Source organism: Ursus arctos, unplaced genomic scaffold (genome assembly GCF_023065955.2).
Source record: "Ursus arctos isolate Adak ecotype North America unplaced genomic scaffold, UrsArc2.0 scaffold_25, whole genome shotgun sequence".
Taxonomy (NCBI): domain Eukaryota; kingdom Metazoa; phylum Chordata; class Mammalia; order Carnivora; family Ursidae; genus Ursus; species Ursus arctos.
Window position 1 is genome coordinate 10258467 of NW_026622930.1, and position 16305 is coordinate 10274771.

The 16305-nt window shown below is 54.3% G+C and overlaps 1 protein-coding gene across 2 annotated transcripts in view; it reads left to right on the forward strand.

The window, feature by feature from the left end:
• The first annotated feature begins 4232 nt into the window (after positions 1 to 4232).
• ASB2 (ankyrin repeat and SOCS box containing 2) overlaps positions 4233 to 16305 on the forward strand; it is a 37519-nt gene continuing 25446 nt past the window's right edge. The window contains exons 1-2 of one of the 2 annotated variants that reach the window (XM_026515384.3): positions 4233 to 4561; positions 15551 to 15829. In XM_026515384.3, coding sequence (XP_026371169.1) covers positions 15624 to 15829 — 206 coding nt within the window. In that variant the 5' untranslated portion in view covers positions 4233 to 4561; positions 15551 to 15623. Of the gene's footprint in view, positions 4562 to 6517; positions 6603 to 15550; positions 15830 to 16305 lie in introns of those variants that run through there. The other variant, XM_026515382.3, reaches the window with a different exon arrangement.

A 16305-nucleotide genomic window follows, 5' to 3' on the forward strand; every position in this document is an offset into this window, starting at 1 on the left:
GGCTGGGGGCCAGGATGCCAAGGCCACAGGGTGCTTATTTTAGCGGCTGATATTCCATTGCTGGATCAGAGCCGTCCCCGGACTTGGCACTGACCCACATCTCAGCTCCCTCCTCCCACTTAGCTGGCGCTTCCTCTCTTTCTCTCCTTCCTGGAAGAGGTATCACTGTCATAGGAAAATGTGCTGGTGTTGGCGTCCTCTCTGGGTCCTACTAGCTGTAGGGCTCTGTGACCTGCTTCCCCATCACATGCACGCACACGCACACGCACACACCTGGTCTATCCCTTCCAGGCTTCCCTTCTTGTTTATTTTAATCTGAATTCCCATAAATAGAGGGGTGTGTGTGTGTGCGCGTGTGTGTGGCCAAGAGTCAGGCTGAGGCTGGCAGGCAGGCTATAGCCCTCCCCAGTTGAGACCTAGGAGCTGTGTGGCTTGAATGTCAGCAGATACATTCAATGGTTACTTAATGGGCACTTACTGTATGCTAGGCACTGTTGTAGGCACTGACACTCAGCAGTGAACAGCAAGACTATTCTAGATGGGAGAGAAAGGCAATACACAAATGACATCAATCCGTAATAAGTAAGGGGGGTGGTAAGTGTTATAGAGAAAAATGAAACAGGATAGGGGACTCGAGAGGGAGGGAGGCTGGGTTCTATTTAGGATCAGAAAGTAGAAGCTTCCTGGTGCCCTGTGAGAGCCCTGGGGACTTTGTCTTGGGGGTCACATCCTTCTTCCTGCTCCCCTGCAGGTTGACCAGTTGTTTGCTCTCAGTCCCAGCATCTACCCATCCCTCTTTTACCCTTTTCTGTCCCCATAAAAATGCTCCCTAGAGGGCCGTTCCACAGGCCCACCTCTGGGGTCTTATACAAAGTCGGAGACCCTGGGCAGGCTCCAGAGATCACGGAGGCCAGGGATTCTCGGAAGCTCAGTGTCATTTGTCATCAGGGGCGTGCAAATTAAAGCTGCAACAAGATTCCACCACAGCCCATCAGAATGGATGATATGAAAAAAGATGGAGTGACTGGAACTCTTATACATGGCTGACGGGAATGCAAATTGGTACAACTCTGGAATACTGACAGTTTTACGTAAGTTGGACACACGCCCATCCCATGACCCAGCGACTCCCATCTGAGGTGCATACCCAACAGAAATGAGGACACGCATGCACCAAGAGACACGTACTGGAATGTTCGTAGCTCTATATTCCTAACTGTCCCAACCTGCCCAGATGCCCACCAGCAGAACAGATAAGCTGGGCGTAGTCAGCATGGAATACCACACGGCCGTGAGAAGGAACACCCCAGAACCTGGGCCAATCTCACCACACACCATTGAATGAAAGAAGACACAGGTGTGGTGTTATTCTTAGGACATTCAGAACAACCTTTACTGTCAGAGGTCAGGGGAGTGGTCACCCACCCTTGGCAGGAGGAGAGGGGTGGTGGTGTTGAGGTGGGGCAGAGGAGGGGGGCAAAATGGGGGGGCTCCTAGGGTGCTGCTAGTCCTCTCTTTGATGCAAATGCTGGGTGTCCTCCGTTTGTGACTTTCTAGTGAGCTGTACTTTTCATGTGTATATAATACGTTAATAAAAAGTCGTAAGAAATCAGTGCTGTTCAGGCCTCGACTCAGATGAATTCATAAGAAAGTGTGGGGTAGAGGGGCGCCTGGGTGGTTCAGTCGGTTAAGCATCCAACTCTTGATTTCAGCTCAGGTCATGATCTCAGGGTCATGAGATCGAGCCCCGTGTTGGGCTCCATGCTGGGTGTGGAGTCTGCTTAGGATTCTCTCTCTCTCTCTGCCTCTGTTCCTTTCCCCTCACTGTCTCTCTCTCCTTTCTAAAAAATAAATAAATAAATAAAATAATAGTAACAATAGAGAGTCTCTGGGGTAGAGGCAGGCATAGGCAGGTTTAATGGGGTTCACTGCCGAGTCTGGAGGGAGCAGCCTGTGATGTCAACAGACAGGCCAACCTGTCCTTGGCTTGGGCTTTGTGGACCTTTACTGCAGCGTCAAGCCTCCCAACTTTGACAAGTAAGGACCCAGGGGAAAGCAAACATTCATCCATTGACTTTCGTAACCTTGTGGGGTTCCTTGTTCTGCCCCAACATTTGGATTCCCCTGTTATATGGGGGGAGGAGGCAGGGGGGTGGCGGGTAGAGCTGTGGTTAAAAGCACCGCTTTTTATGTCAGGCAGCTGTGGCTCAGATCTAAACCATTACTTACACATCGTGGGAGGATGGACAAGGTTCCCCAACCCCCTGAGCCTCAGTTTCCCCCCCTGTGAGGTGGGGGTGCCAGGAATGTTGTGTGAGTACAGCAGGATGATGCCATTTATTTTTTTTTTATTTTTTTTTATTTGAATTCAATTCATTAACATATAGCATATCGTTAGTTTCAGAGGTCTAGTTCAGGGACTCATCGGGTGCGTGCAACACCCAGGGCTCATTCCATCCCGTGCCCTCCTTCATGGCCGTCACCCCGTTACCCCAGCCCCCCACCCACAGATGATGCCATATTTTAGTGCAAGTGTGCCCGGCTAGACCCTCCCGCTGCTGGCCACCCCCAGCGCACTTTCTGTTCCCCGTGACTCTTTACCCACGATTTAGGCTCTTGATTTTCAAAAGCGGAGTGGAGGCACAAGGCAACAGGGTTTGGAGAGTGAGCTTCTCCAGCTGACTCGACGACGGGAGATTGTCTGGATTGGGAGAGAGGGGTAAGGCGGAAGGCCACTTTGAGAAGGGACGCTGTGCCTGCCCGTGGCCCGCCCCGAGGCCACATCTGGGGAGGGGGTCTGGGCAGTTAGAGAGCAGAGGAACCTGTGCCCCACCCCTGGCAGGGGGCCCATGGAAGCAGCGGGACCCTCTAGAATTTCCTCCTGCCAAGGAAAATCCCCAAACAGTAAAGAGACCTGGATGGCCCCTCCCTCACTGCTCTTCTCTCACACCCAGACCTTGGCACAAAGGTCTGGGAGGGGCTGAGCATGAGCTAACCTTGAGGGGCCACCAACTGTAGCAGCCCCAGCTGGGGCGATGACATGATTTGGCAGGTGCCAGAGCTGAGTAGCTGGGAGACAGCCTGGGACTGATCATGTTGTCCAATCCCCGGGACCAGATCAGACGTCCAGAAACTCAACCAGAACCCAGGGTACCCTGCATTCGCTGAGATTTATTTCCAGGTGGAACATTCCAAGAGACTGTAAAGGCATCCTGAGGTTCTCCTGCGATTGACTTGATAAGAAAATCATGCTAGGGGGTCGTAAATCCAATATCCTCCAAGGGCAAAGGGCCTTTGAAATTGAAATCATTTTCCATTTAGAAAAACGGACCAAGTGACAGTACCAGTCCTCTCCCTCCCTCCAGCCAGTGGGGATGTCGCTGCCTGGCAGCGTGCCAGGGGCATCCTGGATGCTCAGTGCGTGTGGCTGAGGATGTCTCTGCCACCTGATGCTGACATTTTGTGCCATTCGCTCTATTCCAGAAACAGGGGCTGTGTGCTGGAGGAAGGCTTCCCTCTGCTATGTGCGGCTGCCAAGGCTGGTGCACGTGCTAGTTTGTTTGCTCGTTGGTTCCCCTGTCTTTTGCAGCCCAGCCCCATCCCATGACAGCCCGCAGCTGGATCCCGGGGCATGCTCAAGGTGTCTGCCAAGGCCGCTTATCCCCAAACCCAAATAGACTTCCCTCCCGCTCTTTTCCCTCTGCTCCTGTTCATCTTCTGCCTCTCCGCCTTCCCTCCATCCGTCCTTCTCCCTGCCCTCTTCCCAGCCTCCCTGCCTCCCCCACCTTCCCCTCGCCCTCTCCCTCCCCCTTCTGTCCCCGAGACCCCAAGACCCCACGGCTCTCTCCCTCTGTTCTTCTGTCTTCCACGCTCCCTTTTCATCCCCGGATTATTTCAGTGTCCCTCTCCCTTGCTTCCCTGTTTTCCCCAATGACCTCTTCTTTCCCCTCTCATTTATGCCTCATCCCCTCTCCTCCTGCACCTCTTCCTTTCCTTCCTCCTCTCCATCACCTCTTTGCACTTCCCTCCCCTCTCCTGTCCCCCAGTGTCCTCCCCCTCTGTCTCCTAATCTCTGGGCTCTGACTCCCCACCCTCTCTCCCTCTCTCTCTCTGTCTCTCACCCTCCCTGTGTCTCTCCTCTCTGGCTCCCTCCTGGGGAGTTCCAGAAACATACCCATATATGGCCTCCATGTCAAGGATCACAAATGACGACGTCACGTGAGGGCCAGTGCTCGGAGATGCTCTCTGCCGCGAGGTACGTAATTGACGCACCGTGGAGGGACGGAAGGCGGCGGGACGGCCTCCTCCGTGCGATCTTCAAATAGGACATCCGAGATGCACAACATCTTATAGTTTGGCTTGCCATCACTGGTCATGCGGTGGGCCCGAAATAAACTCCCTGCTTCAGAGGAAAGCGTTTCAGATCTGCCTGGCAGAGCAGACAGGAGCTCAGGGCCAGGGCAGAAGGAAAACTCAGGGACCATGTTCTGAATTAAGGCACTCGCAAGAAAACCCTTTGTAGTACCCCTGAATTGTGTGCCCCTGTTTCAGAGCCTAACAGGTAATGCATGCTTTCGAGTTTCTTACACTGACTTCGAGAAAGATTGTTTGGCTGGGACTTAACCCCTGTGCTGCTTGTTGGTGACTCCTTATCGTCAAGACTCCTTGCCTGCGTCTCTCTTTCTCTCTGCTGACTCTTGTGTTATCAAGCATGCTGGGGACTTTCACTTTGGACTTGGGGACAGAGAATCAGCCGTGTGCATGTACTTACACATTCTCCTGGAGGACGCTCGCTCCGAATTTCACTCCTCTGTGCCCTTCTAAACATGGAAACGGAGCGGGGTTATCAGCGGTGCTATTGTGGGTGCCGTGGACCTTGGGCAGTGTCTGTGGGGGACAGATGACTTTCAGAAAGGCTTTTAGGTCAGGTGGATAGATAGCTATGTTTGCGCACGTGGCCATCAATGTCCTGTGGCATTTAGGGAGTACCTCTGTGTGCGTGGTTTTGCGGGGCGATAGCAGCCAGGTGCCCGGAGCTGTACCTGCAACCTCTTGGGGCTCATGGGGGCGGGAGGGGGGTGTCCAATCGGCAAACAGAGACTGTGAGACAATGTGAAGAAGGAGACGTTCCATGAGATTTAACAGAGCGCTGTAGGATTGCAGAGATGCAAGGGTACCTTGTGTGTGCGTGCGCGCGCGTGTGTGCGTGCATGTGTGTGTGTGCATGTGTGTGTGTGTGTGTGTGTGCGAGCATGAGGACATATCCAGGGAGGAGACAGATTTTGAAAAGCTGGGTGGATGTCACCAGGCAGAGGGGCAGGAGAGGGACCTCCAGGCGGAGGGGCAGCTCGGGCGGACACGTCAGGGTGGGTCTGCGGTGTTGGTGGGAAGTGAAGTGCAGAGGGGAGAAGTGGGGACAAAACTGGGGCGGGGGGGGGCGGGGGGGAGGGAAGGTCGTGAAGGGGAGAAGTGGGGACAAAACTGGGGCAGGGGGGCGGGGGGGAGGGAAGCGAGAGGGTGGTGCAGCTCCCCCCCCCCCCCCCCCCCCCCCCCCCCCGCGCCAGGCGAGAGGAGGGAACGTTTTCCAATTGTTTTTGTGCAAAGGAGGCGCAGGTGGGATCTGACTTCAGGTTGCTCCTCAGTCGCCAGGGGAATGGCCTGGGATGAGGGGGAAGAGAGGCAGCGCCTTGTAGGGAGGCCAGGTAAACGAGGAGACACAAGGCAGAGCAGAGGCCAAGCCCCACCGCCCCCCACCTCCCCAGCACAGGAAGGACAGCAGGGCTCTCCTCACATATGGGAAACTCAGGGCGTGAGGCAGGGGTGGAGACAGCTCTCGGGCCCAGACAGAGACAGCTGGGGCCAGCCTAGCAGCCATAGGCCCTGCCCTCTGCAGCGGAGGCAGGAGGCAGAGCACAGGGAGGCAGCCAGTGGCAGATGCCCCAGTCCCTTCCAAAACAGTTGGATGGGTCCCGACAGCTGGTGGCAGGACTGTTTACAGCTCTGCCTCCTCCGGGAGCTGGCAGCGGCCCCCACCTGGCACTGTTCTCGTTTGCATCATCCATTCTTGCACAAACAGCCCCGGCTGTGAGTGCCTGGGAGACTCCGCCCCGGGTGACCTTACCACGAATAACATGGTGATCAATATCTGATACCCGCAGGCGTTCACGGAGCACTGACTGTGAGCCAGGCTCTGGCCCAGGGTTGTAGGGGATTGCTCTCATTCACTCTTCTCCAGGGCCTCCTGAGTGAGAGGTGATCGTTACTCCCATTTTCCAGATGCAAAACTGAGTTTCTGAGAGGTTGAGGGTCTTGCCTGGAGCCAGACAGCTAGGACTGTTGGAGTTGGGGATCAAATCCCAGCCTCTTGGCCTCTGGCGTCCCCATTCAACGCCACGGCCTCCCTGGGGCCCAGCGCAGCAGTAAACAGACCCGTCCCTGGCGCGGTCAGGGCATCATAAGGTCCGCGTATATTGTGGACAGACTAGATCCAAGAGAGTTTTCCCGAAGGAGACACAAAAATATCTTTGGACCTGCCCAGTGTCCTTCCGTTCCTGAGCTGCAGAGGCCCAGGCCGCCCAGGGGAGGTGGTTGTCGCGGGACTGGTTTGTATCTTTTTTATTCTCAGCACCTTCTTTTAGACTCATTAATGCCCAGGAATATCAAGGAAGCCCTGAAGAGCTTCGCAGCTGAGGGAGAGGTTTCGGAGAGGTGGTGGTGACGTCAAAGTTAACCGACTCCTAATTCGCTGGATTTTTAAAAGAAAAGGACACAAAGGAGAGGGGTAGACAAAGAGAGGAAATGCAGGGCAAGCCAAGAGGAGAAGAAATTGAGATAAAGGCAGGAGGGTGGGGGGTGGGGAAACAGAAACGAGAAAGATTTTGATGGGATCCCAATTCAAAGATTTCCAGCCAGCCCTGAGGTTGGGTCCAGGTGAGAGGAGCGGGGCTGGGAGGACCCTCCTGTCCCCACTGAACCGTCCCAGTGTGCAGCCCGGAGCTAGAGCTTCCAGAACCCCCTGCTACCCAGGGGCCAATGCGAGGGCCCACGCTCTCCTGGTGCCCAGGACAGGGCTGGGCAACCCTGGGCTTGGGCTGCAGAGGGACAGAGCCATGGGAGGCTCAGACCTGCACCAGAAGCCCCGCCCTTCCTCACCCCTACCCCAGGCTGCCCGCATAGGTGGCGGAGCCCGGCAGTGTTTGCTGAGCTCTGGGCAGAAACTGGCTTGGGGCCTGGAATCTGGCACCCAGACCTGTCTGTGCCCGAGCCCCGCTGATGGGCCTGGCTGCAGCAGGAGAAGGACAGGGAGATGGGCCAGGAGGGGTGTGGAGAGCCGGGCTGGGCAGGAGGTCAGAGAAGAGCCCTCCATCTGGGAGGCTGAGGCCAAGGCGACTGACACCCGGACCTGGAGGTTCCATTGCTTGGGGCCCAAAGCCATACAACGGAAGCATTTGTTGATGCTTCTCGGAGCTGGTCCTCTAGGCACTGCCTCAGATCGGGGACCTTGGGGCCCATGTGGGATTTACGCTTCCCCTTGGGAAAGATCGTTTTCCATGCAAAAAAAAAAAAAAAAAAAAAACGAAAAAAAGATTTTCCCCCTCCTTTTTCCTACTTCTCTCTCTTCTCCTCACCCTCTTTCCTCCTGTTTTGGGTGACTCCCTCTGTGAATGCCAATACCTAGATAAACCAGCGAGGCTTGTGCCAGGGTCCGGACCGCTGGGAGCGATTCACGCAGATTCAAGACAGCAAGGCTTACTCACGTCCCCTTCAGATGGAGCCCCAGTCTCCCCCGACCCACCCAAGGGGCAGCGTTCGCGGTATGGTAGAGTGGGAGCAGAGCCAGCTTTGGACGGGTTCAAACCTCCGGTCATCACCTCCCACCTGGGTGACCGTGCCAGTCCCGGCCCCTCCGGGGTGGGGGGCCTCAGCTTCCCCTCCATACAACGGGGAGAGCGCCTGTGTTGGGGGTGGCCGTTGGCTTGAGGCCTGCCTGCTGCCGGGAGCAGTTCCCCTCAGTAACTTCCAGCAATCCTGGCCCAACCTTGGGAGCCGGAAAGTCCTGGCCTGTTAGAAGCCAGGAGCTCGTAAAGGACATCAAAGGCTCTGGGATTAGCAGAGCTGGGAGGGGCTTCTTAGAATCTTTAGAGTCTGAACAAAAGGCCCAACCTCCCAGCCGCTGTAAGGCCAGTCAGCTCTGCCAGGCTGCAAAAACCCACCCTGGGGCTTTGACCTGAGCCCCTCCTGGGGCCCAAGCAAGGTGGCCTGGATTACACTCCCCATCTCCCCAAGGCCGCTCACCTCTTATCCAGAGCAGAAACTTCCACCTGGAAGGATGACTAGCCAGGTGACAGGCAAGAGAAACAGGAAGGTGGACAAGTAAGGCTCCATCTACAAACAGTCTAAGGACGGAAGGAGCTTGTCCAGGCTCACACTTCTGACCCAGGTCCCTGGCTGCAAGGGAGCCTGGTGTCTCGGACAGCGACTGTCAGTCCTCCTCCTTGCCCCTTGCCCTCTCAGCCATGCCCCCACCATCAGTTTTCCAATAAGACACTCTGGGAGTCACTCCTCCCACTGCAGCCCCCAAACAGCCCCAGAAACCCCACCCCATGCACGGAAGTCAGGGACCCACTGTCACTTCCCAGGCAGACCCTGGCTGTCAGCCAGCTGGGACTTGTGGAGAAGGAAGGAATGGGGTGGGGAGGGGGGGAAGGACCACTTTTCCAATGCTAATCCTGGCACAGTCCTGAAAGGACCCATGTTTCTATGCCCATTTCACAGATGTAGAAACTGAGGCCCAGCTTAGAGGAGCACTGACTACGGATGGACTGGGTACTGCTCTGAGTGCTTTGCATGTGCTAACTCAAGGAATGGTCGCAGTCACTGTTGTCCCATTTTACAGATGCCCCCTGGGGAGAGGGTTCCATTGGAGCCAATGTTTGGGGCGCTGCAAAGGGGGTAAGGGAGGAGCCCCTAGAAGCACCAGGGTGGCTCTGGTCTCCCTGTTCCAAGCTGGCCTTGGACTGGCCACGCTTGAACTCTGCTCCCCCTGCAGGCGCCTCGCTTGCCTGGGCAAAGCCACCGGCCTCCTGCTTTCTCTGGGAAAGGATTATTTTTTTTATTCCTGTCAGCCTCTCACAGGTCCCTTGGGACTGCTGGCCTCTCTCCAGGACTCAGGCCTAGAAGGTAGCCCAGCCCCAGGCAGAGGCCTCAGAAATCAAGCTAGGCAGCGTGCAGAGGAGAGAAACTGAGGCCAAAAGGACAGGGCCTCTCCCAGGTTCACAGCCCCTCGCTCTGACATGATAGAGGTGATCTTACTATGTCCATTTTATAGATGGACAATTTGAGATTCTAGGAGATCATACAGCGAATAACTGGCAAAGCCGTGGCTTGAACCTGGTCAAGCTGACCCCACGGGCTGCTTTTATAACTGCTCGTCAGGCTGGGACTGAGGAGCCCCAGCCACGCCCCCAAGAGATGGGCCCCCGTGTCCCTGGCAGGCATGCCTGAGCCCTTGATTCTCACACCAACCCCCTGACAGTACTTACTAGTGTCTCTATTTTGCACGTATGGGGACTAAAGATACATGATTTACCCAAGGACCCTCCAAGGCTGAGGATCTCAGTGGGAAAAGCAAGAGAAGTCTGGGCTCACAGCGGGGTGGGGGAGTTCGCCCTCTCCAAGGCAGAGACCCTCTCCATCAGGGTCCCTTCAAGGTCACCCCCTGCCTCGCCTGTCTGTGTGCGCCTTCCTCCGGGTTGGCCAGAGCCTGATGTGGGCTCCGTGCACAGGTGCAGATCAGGTGGCCGGGCTGGTTGAGGATGGCAGTGTTAGCCCTGCCTGCTCAGAGCCCAGGTGTGTGCCAGTTACTCGGATGGCGTTCCTGGAATTCCCAGAAGGAACACTGGGGCTCCAAATCCCAGCTTTCCAGCTCTCTGTCCTTGTGCAAACCTTTCCCTTCCCCTCCTTGAACCTTATGCCTCATCTGTAAAATGGGAACAATCACGTCGGGGCATCAGGTCCTTTCAGAAGGAGTGGAGGTATAGAAGAATTAATGTCAATTCAACAGAAAAACATTCCTACTTTCTCGAGCTGTTATCAGGGCCATGCCGGGGAATGACTGAAAAGCAGGGAAGTCTCTGGATGCTGCCAGACCCGAGGGGGAGGGCCTGGTGAGTCTGGAACTGGCTGTAGTAGATGGCAGGTATGGGTGACTGTTACCTGGCTCCTCCCACAGGCATCTCATCAGGGAAGGGGCAAGGTAGCCGGGTGCTGTCCATACGCCTCTGATCAGCCCACGCCAGTCTGCAGGGCCCGTGGCTGCCTGGGTGACAGCTGGGAGGGCTTCCTGTCAAATGCTTTTACCTCTTACACAGCCGCCGCCCCAGTGCAAAGATGGCCCCTACAACATGGCGAAGTGGGTTGTCTCACTCCCATTTTTACTGTTGAAGGAACTAAGGCCCAGCAAGGGGAAGTGATTTAACCAAGGTGACTTAGCTCGTCAGTTGCAAATTAAAACTAGACTTTGGGCTCCTGACCTCTGGATCTGAGATCCTTCTACTTCCACCTGCTTCCTTATTTCCCCACCACTAAGGCTAAGCCCTTTGCATATGGTAGACCTGTAAAGGTGGCCAGAGGGGACCCTCAGGGACAGAGTTTGGGGTTTTATAGCACAAAGATAAACCAAATGTCGCACAGAGTTATAGAAGCTAAGGAGCTAGAAGAGCACTTGGAAACCCAAACCTCGGTTTCTGCAAGGGGACAACTGAGCCCCAGAGAGGGGTAGGGACTTGGTCAAGGTCACACAGCACTCTAGTATCAACATGGAGACTGTAACCCAGGTCTCTGTCCCTCTCCAGGGTTCATCCCCTTGCCCCCTGGCCTGGAGCAGATGCCCTCGGATGGGGGCACAACAATGGGGGCCCAGGGGAAGCCGAGGGGTCACTTCTCACTGGGCAGAGCTCACTCCCCACCCTCCTGAAGGCTGACCTGGGCCTACACAGACCTCAGGCACAGGGAAGCTGGGAAGGGGCCCTGGGCCAGCTGGGCCCCCGTGGGTTTGGAGGGTCAGAAGGTGTGTTCTAGGCCATCCTGACATTTAACAGATGGAAAAACCAAAGGCCTGAGAGAGGAAGAGAGGTGCTCGCGGTGAGTTGGTACGCGAACTGAGGTCTTGTGATTCCCAGTCTTTGGCTCTTTTTACAATAAACAAAACTAATGCTGAAGTTGCTGCAAAAATAGATAACGCCCCGATCAGGCACAAAATGATTTTGAGGTCACAATGCCCCTCCGCCTCCCCCTCCCCTAGTGTGGAAAACTAGCATGGCTGCCTGACGTGTTGATTTAGAAAAGGGTTCTCAGCCCGGCTATACACTAAAATTGTCAGGGAGGCCTTGAACTCCAGGGAAGCCTGGAGGCTTTGAGCCCATCGGTCTGGGGTGAGATCAGGGCTTTGGTATGTTCTCAAGATTCTTGACCAGACCTGAGAATCATGCATTAAGATGATTCTGACTGCATATAACAGAAAACCCAACCAACACTGGCTTAAACCAGAAGGATCTTCAGTCTCTACCTAACAAGCAGGCCAGGATGGGTGCTTTGGTTCAGCAGATCAACAATATAGTGAAAGACCCAGAAGACCTATCGTTCACTCTGTCAAACTCATAGTACCAGCACTGTTCCCTTCATGGTTACAAGATGGCTGCTGCTGCACCAAGCATCAAGTCCTCTAAACACAAAGCAGGGATGTGGGCAAGGAGTTATTTTCTTCACTGATCTCTCTTTCATTAGGAAAAGGACAGCTGTTTCTAGGAAGTCCCAGCAGAATTTTCTTTATATGTCTTTGGACAAAGCTAGGCTTACGTCCACCCTAAACTAGTCAAAACTGGCCAAAGGGGTAAGATTGTTCCAACGTGCTTGGAACCATCATGATTCATCCATGGGACGAGGACTCACTCTTGCCTGAACAAAGCCAGGTCCTGCTGTCAGAGAAGTTGGGGGAACCAGCTGTTGGGTGGGTGGTCAGGGGGGTACAGTAAACTTTAACTAGGGCTTCTCCTCCCATGGCCTTAGGAAGAGGACCCAGGGTCAAGTCCACATAGGGACTTCTGACCACAGTCCAGAGGGAGAAGTTGTCGCAGCAGAACACTTCTTGGAAGGTGTTCTGGAAGAGGAGGCACTTGCTCTGGGCCTTGAAGAGTGAGAATGGATTCTGAGAGTGTAGAAAGGAAGGAGACAGGTCGGCACAGGACAAGCAAGGGCACTGGGGTGGGAGCCACAGGGGTGTTGGGGGAAAGGTGTGTCTTCGCCTTACCTGGAAGGTCAGGTGTGCGGAGGTAGAGGGTGTAGGGAGAGTGAGACCTAGATTTGAAGGGCGGGGAAGCCCAGGCCACGGGCGCAGGCCCAGGAGGGACTTGGTGAGGTCTTGCGGGGCACGGAGGGGACGGTGGGTGGGTGGGGCTGGGACACCACGTGAAGGCCACTGCTGAAGCGGCAGGAGGAAGTCCGGGCCCAAGCCAGCCAGAATGGGTGCAGAGAAGCAGACGGAGGGCAATGACAGATAACCAGCCAGACCGTGGCAGGGCACAGAATCTTTGGTCCCAGATGCCTTCGCGCCGCTAATCCACTGTCTTCACACCTGCAGCCTCCCCCCGCTGTGTTTGGAAAGCCCAGGTCTGCTTACTAATAACTTTGCTGGTGTTTTATAGAGCAAGAGTTGCTGCTCTTCGGGTTGCTACCAGAATTATGAGAGTGTCTATCAAGAGCTTAGCCCAGTGTCAGGTCCTGCCCCTTGCCCCATCCCCACACCACGGGAGTCCCCCCTCTACTCCTGCTTTATGATCGATCCTTCTCCAAAGTGGTGGTTCCCGAGCACAGGCGGAGCTTTTCAGAGAGGTGTCATAGCCGGGCCACACTCCCGGAGATTCCGACTGACTTGGTCTGAGACGGGGTCCAAGCACCAATACCCTTTAGAACCTATTATATATACTTTTTAATTATTATTTTTCTTTTTAAAATCCTTCTTCTTCTTTTTATGTAGGCTCCACACCCAACGTGGGGCTTGAACTCACAACCCGAGATCAAGAGTCACTTGCTCTACTGACTGAGCCAGCCAGGCGCCCCCACCTTTTAAGTAGATGTGTTGTTTCGGGATCATGTGCTCACAGAGGAGTGCACAAATCAGACAGGAACAGCGTCCTTACAAACGGAGCCAACCAATCCTGTAACCACTTAGATCAAGAAGTAGAGCTTGACTGGCTCCCCAGAAGTCTCCCTCGTATCTCCTCCCCGTTAGTAACCACCAAAGGTCCACCATAGTTTATTGTAGTCTGCCTGTTCTAGAACTTTACACAGACTGAATCACGTACACATGTTCTTCATTATTCGCCTTCTTCTGCTCGCTGTGGTTGTGTGAGCCTCTCCTGTCGTGAGCCGTCGTGCTCCGTCTGTTTCACTGGGGCACACAGGCTATCGTGGGAATATACCACAACGCGGTGACCCGTTCAAATGCCGATAGACATTTGGGTAGTTGCCACTTGGTTTTATTATGACTAGCGCTGCGATGAATATTTTTGAACTTGTCTTACGGGGAATACCTGCACGTGGTTCTCTTTGCCACAGAGCGAGGAATGGAATTTTGGGGTCACAAGATGTGTTGGTTCAGCTTTAGCAAACGCCATTGGTTTTCCAAAGTGGTTTTACCATTCGCCACTCCTGCCAGCGGTGGTGAGCGTTCCCGTGGCCCCACATCCTCTTCAACACTTGCTAGTGCTCATCTTTTCCACTTGAGCCATTCTTTTTTTTTAGAGACAGAGAGAGTGTGTGCAATGCGGTGGGGGAGGGACAGAGGGAGAGGGTGAGAGAGAATCTCAAGCAGACGCCATGCCCAGCCAGGAGCCCAACACGGGGCTCGATTTCACGATCCCAAGATCATGACTTGAGCCAAAATTGAGAGTCAGATGCTTAACCGACTGAGCCGCCCAGGCATCCCTCCACTTGAGCCATGCTGTTGGGTAGAGAGTAGTACTGTACGAGGATCTTAATTTGAGTGTCCTCCCAAACACTTAGAAAGTCAAGCATCCTTACATTTGATTATTGGCCCTTGGATATCCTCTTTGTGAAGCACCTTGCCTAGCCTTTCGGGGATCAGTTAACTAGAGCCACAAGAATGCTGGGTAGATAAGCACCCCAAATAAGCATTGATTCTCATGATCTGGGTCTGCAGGTTGCCGCAGAGGGGTTGACATAGGCTTCAGGGTGCAGGGTCTGCTGGGTGGGGCTCCCCTGTGCAGGTTGGGCTCAGGCTGCCCCAGGTCGGTTCACTCTGGAGCCCAGCTAATGGGCGGTGGCTCCAATGGGGAGCTCTTCTCCTGGTGCTCCGGAAGGGCAAGGCCCACGCCCAAGCACCTGTCAAAGGGCTGCTTTATCGTGCCCCCAACATTCATTGACCAGAGCAAGTCACATGGCCAAGGCCAGTCTCAATGGAGAAGAGAGGGGGGATGCCTGGCCGCTGAGAAGAGGGGAGCGAATATTTGCCAAACCAACCAAATTATAGCACTGGTATTTTGGGTATTTTTTAAATGGCCTCCTGTGGTTCTCATGTCCTGCTAGGGCTAACAACCTTTGACCCGCAGTCGCACTGCTTGTCAGCCAGTCAAAACAAAAAACAGGCTGAGTGAGTTTATTTCATTTCCTAAAATCAGTTGATTCAACCAAAGTTCACTTCTCCCTGAGGCAATTTTTTGTAAGGAAGGGAGTCCTTGGAATTCACATGGCAAATTACTGTCATGATTGATTTTAACTGGATCGAGCACACTGACGTGGCAGGCGCATGTCTGGTTTGGTGGCCCATCCGACATTCTCAGCCCTAGCACAGCACAGAGATGAGGAGGAATGCTGGCATAGGATGTTGTCGGGTAACTGGAAGGACGGGTTGTAAGCACTGTTGTGTAAGTTCCCTGAAGGCAGGGACTTTTGTCCCTTGGCATCATTGTTGTATCACCAGGGCTTAGAGGAGGGGCTGACACAAAGTAGGTGCCCACTAAGTGATCTCCCAGTTAATGAAGCATGCATGCGTGGGTAGACAAGCTGTCTGGAGTGGAAAAATGAATGGTGGATGAGTGGATGATTGGTTGGGTAAATAGAGGTATGAGTGGATGGATGGGAGGTGGATGGATAAATGGACAGGTAGGTGGGCAGATAGATCAGGGGATGGATAATGGTTGGATGGATGGATGATCAGATCATTGGGTAAATAGACACATGTGGTTGGGTAAATGAGTGGATGGGTAGACAGATGGACACATGGGAGAATGAACAAATGGACAGATGGGTGAATGATGGAATGGATGATGAAAGAGGTGGACGGACTGATGAGAAGATGAGTGGATGGATAGATGTGTAGATGAATGGGTGTCTGGGTGGTTCAAATGACAACATGATTGGATAAAAAATGATTGCGAGCTTGCCAGAGGAAAGCACAGCCTTCCCTGTTGGTAAACATAATTCTCTTGCAAAAGACCTGTTAGTGACCAGGATGCTTTTGGTCTGCTCACAGGGCTTTCTAATTTGCTGCTTCCTCCTCCCCACGGAGTGCCTCCTCTGGTGGCCGAGGTGAGCGGGGGAAGAGGATGACCGCGGAGATCAGTGCTCGGGGCAGACAGCGTGCCATCGGGCATGAGGAATACAGCCTGTATAGCAGCCTGAGCGAGGATGAGCTGGTCCAGATGGCCATTGAGCAGAGCCTGGCTGACAAGACTCGGGGCCCAACCACTGCCGAGGCCACTGCGTCCACGTGTGTCAACCGCCAACCTACCCATTTCTACCCATGGACCAGGTGAGCGAGGCGGGGCCAACTAGGCAGCTGTGAGGTGCAGATTTCAAACACTGTTCATGCAAGACCGAAGTCCCCTGGTCTGTAAGGTGCATGTTTACACTGTAGTGACTTACATTTGTTATCTAAGCCCTTCTGAGCTTTGGGGGTACCAAGCACTGCGGTAGGTGCTCTACCCACTTCACCTCGTTTAACCCCCTTGAGGACCTTCCAGGAGGCTCTATGCTATATCCCATTTTACAGACGAGGAAACTGAAGCTCAGGGCAGGTAACTAGCCCCCGGTTGCACAGCTGGTAGATGGTGTTGCAGAGCCTGGAACGACCTGGTTGCAGAGCGCATGGCTTGGCTTTGTACCGCTGACTTTAGCTTGAATGTGGTGGAGCTGACGGTCTGAGTCCAAGCACAGCTCCCCATCCTACCTATGCAGCCTCCCCGGGAAAACGTGTCTGAGAAGCAAATGACATCTACCCAGCAAAGC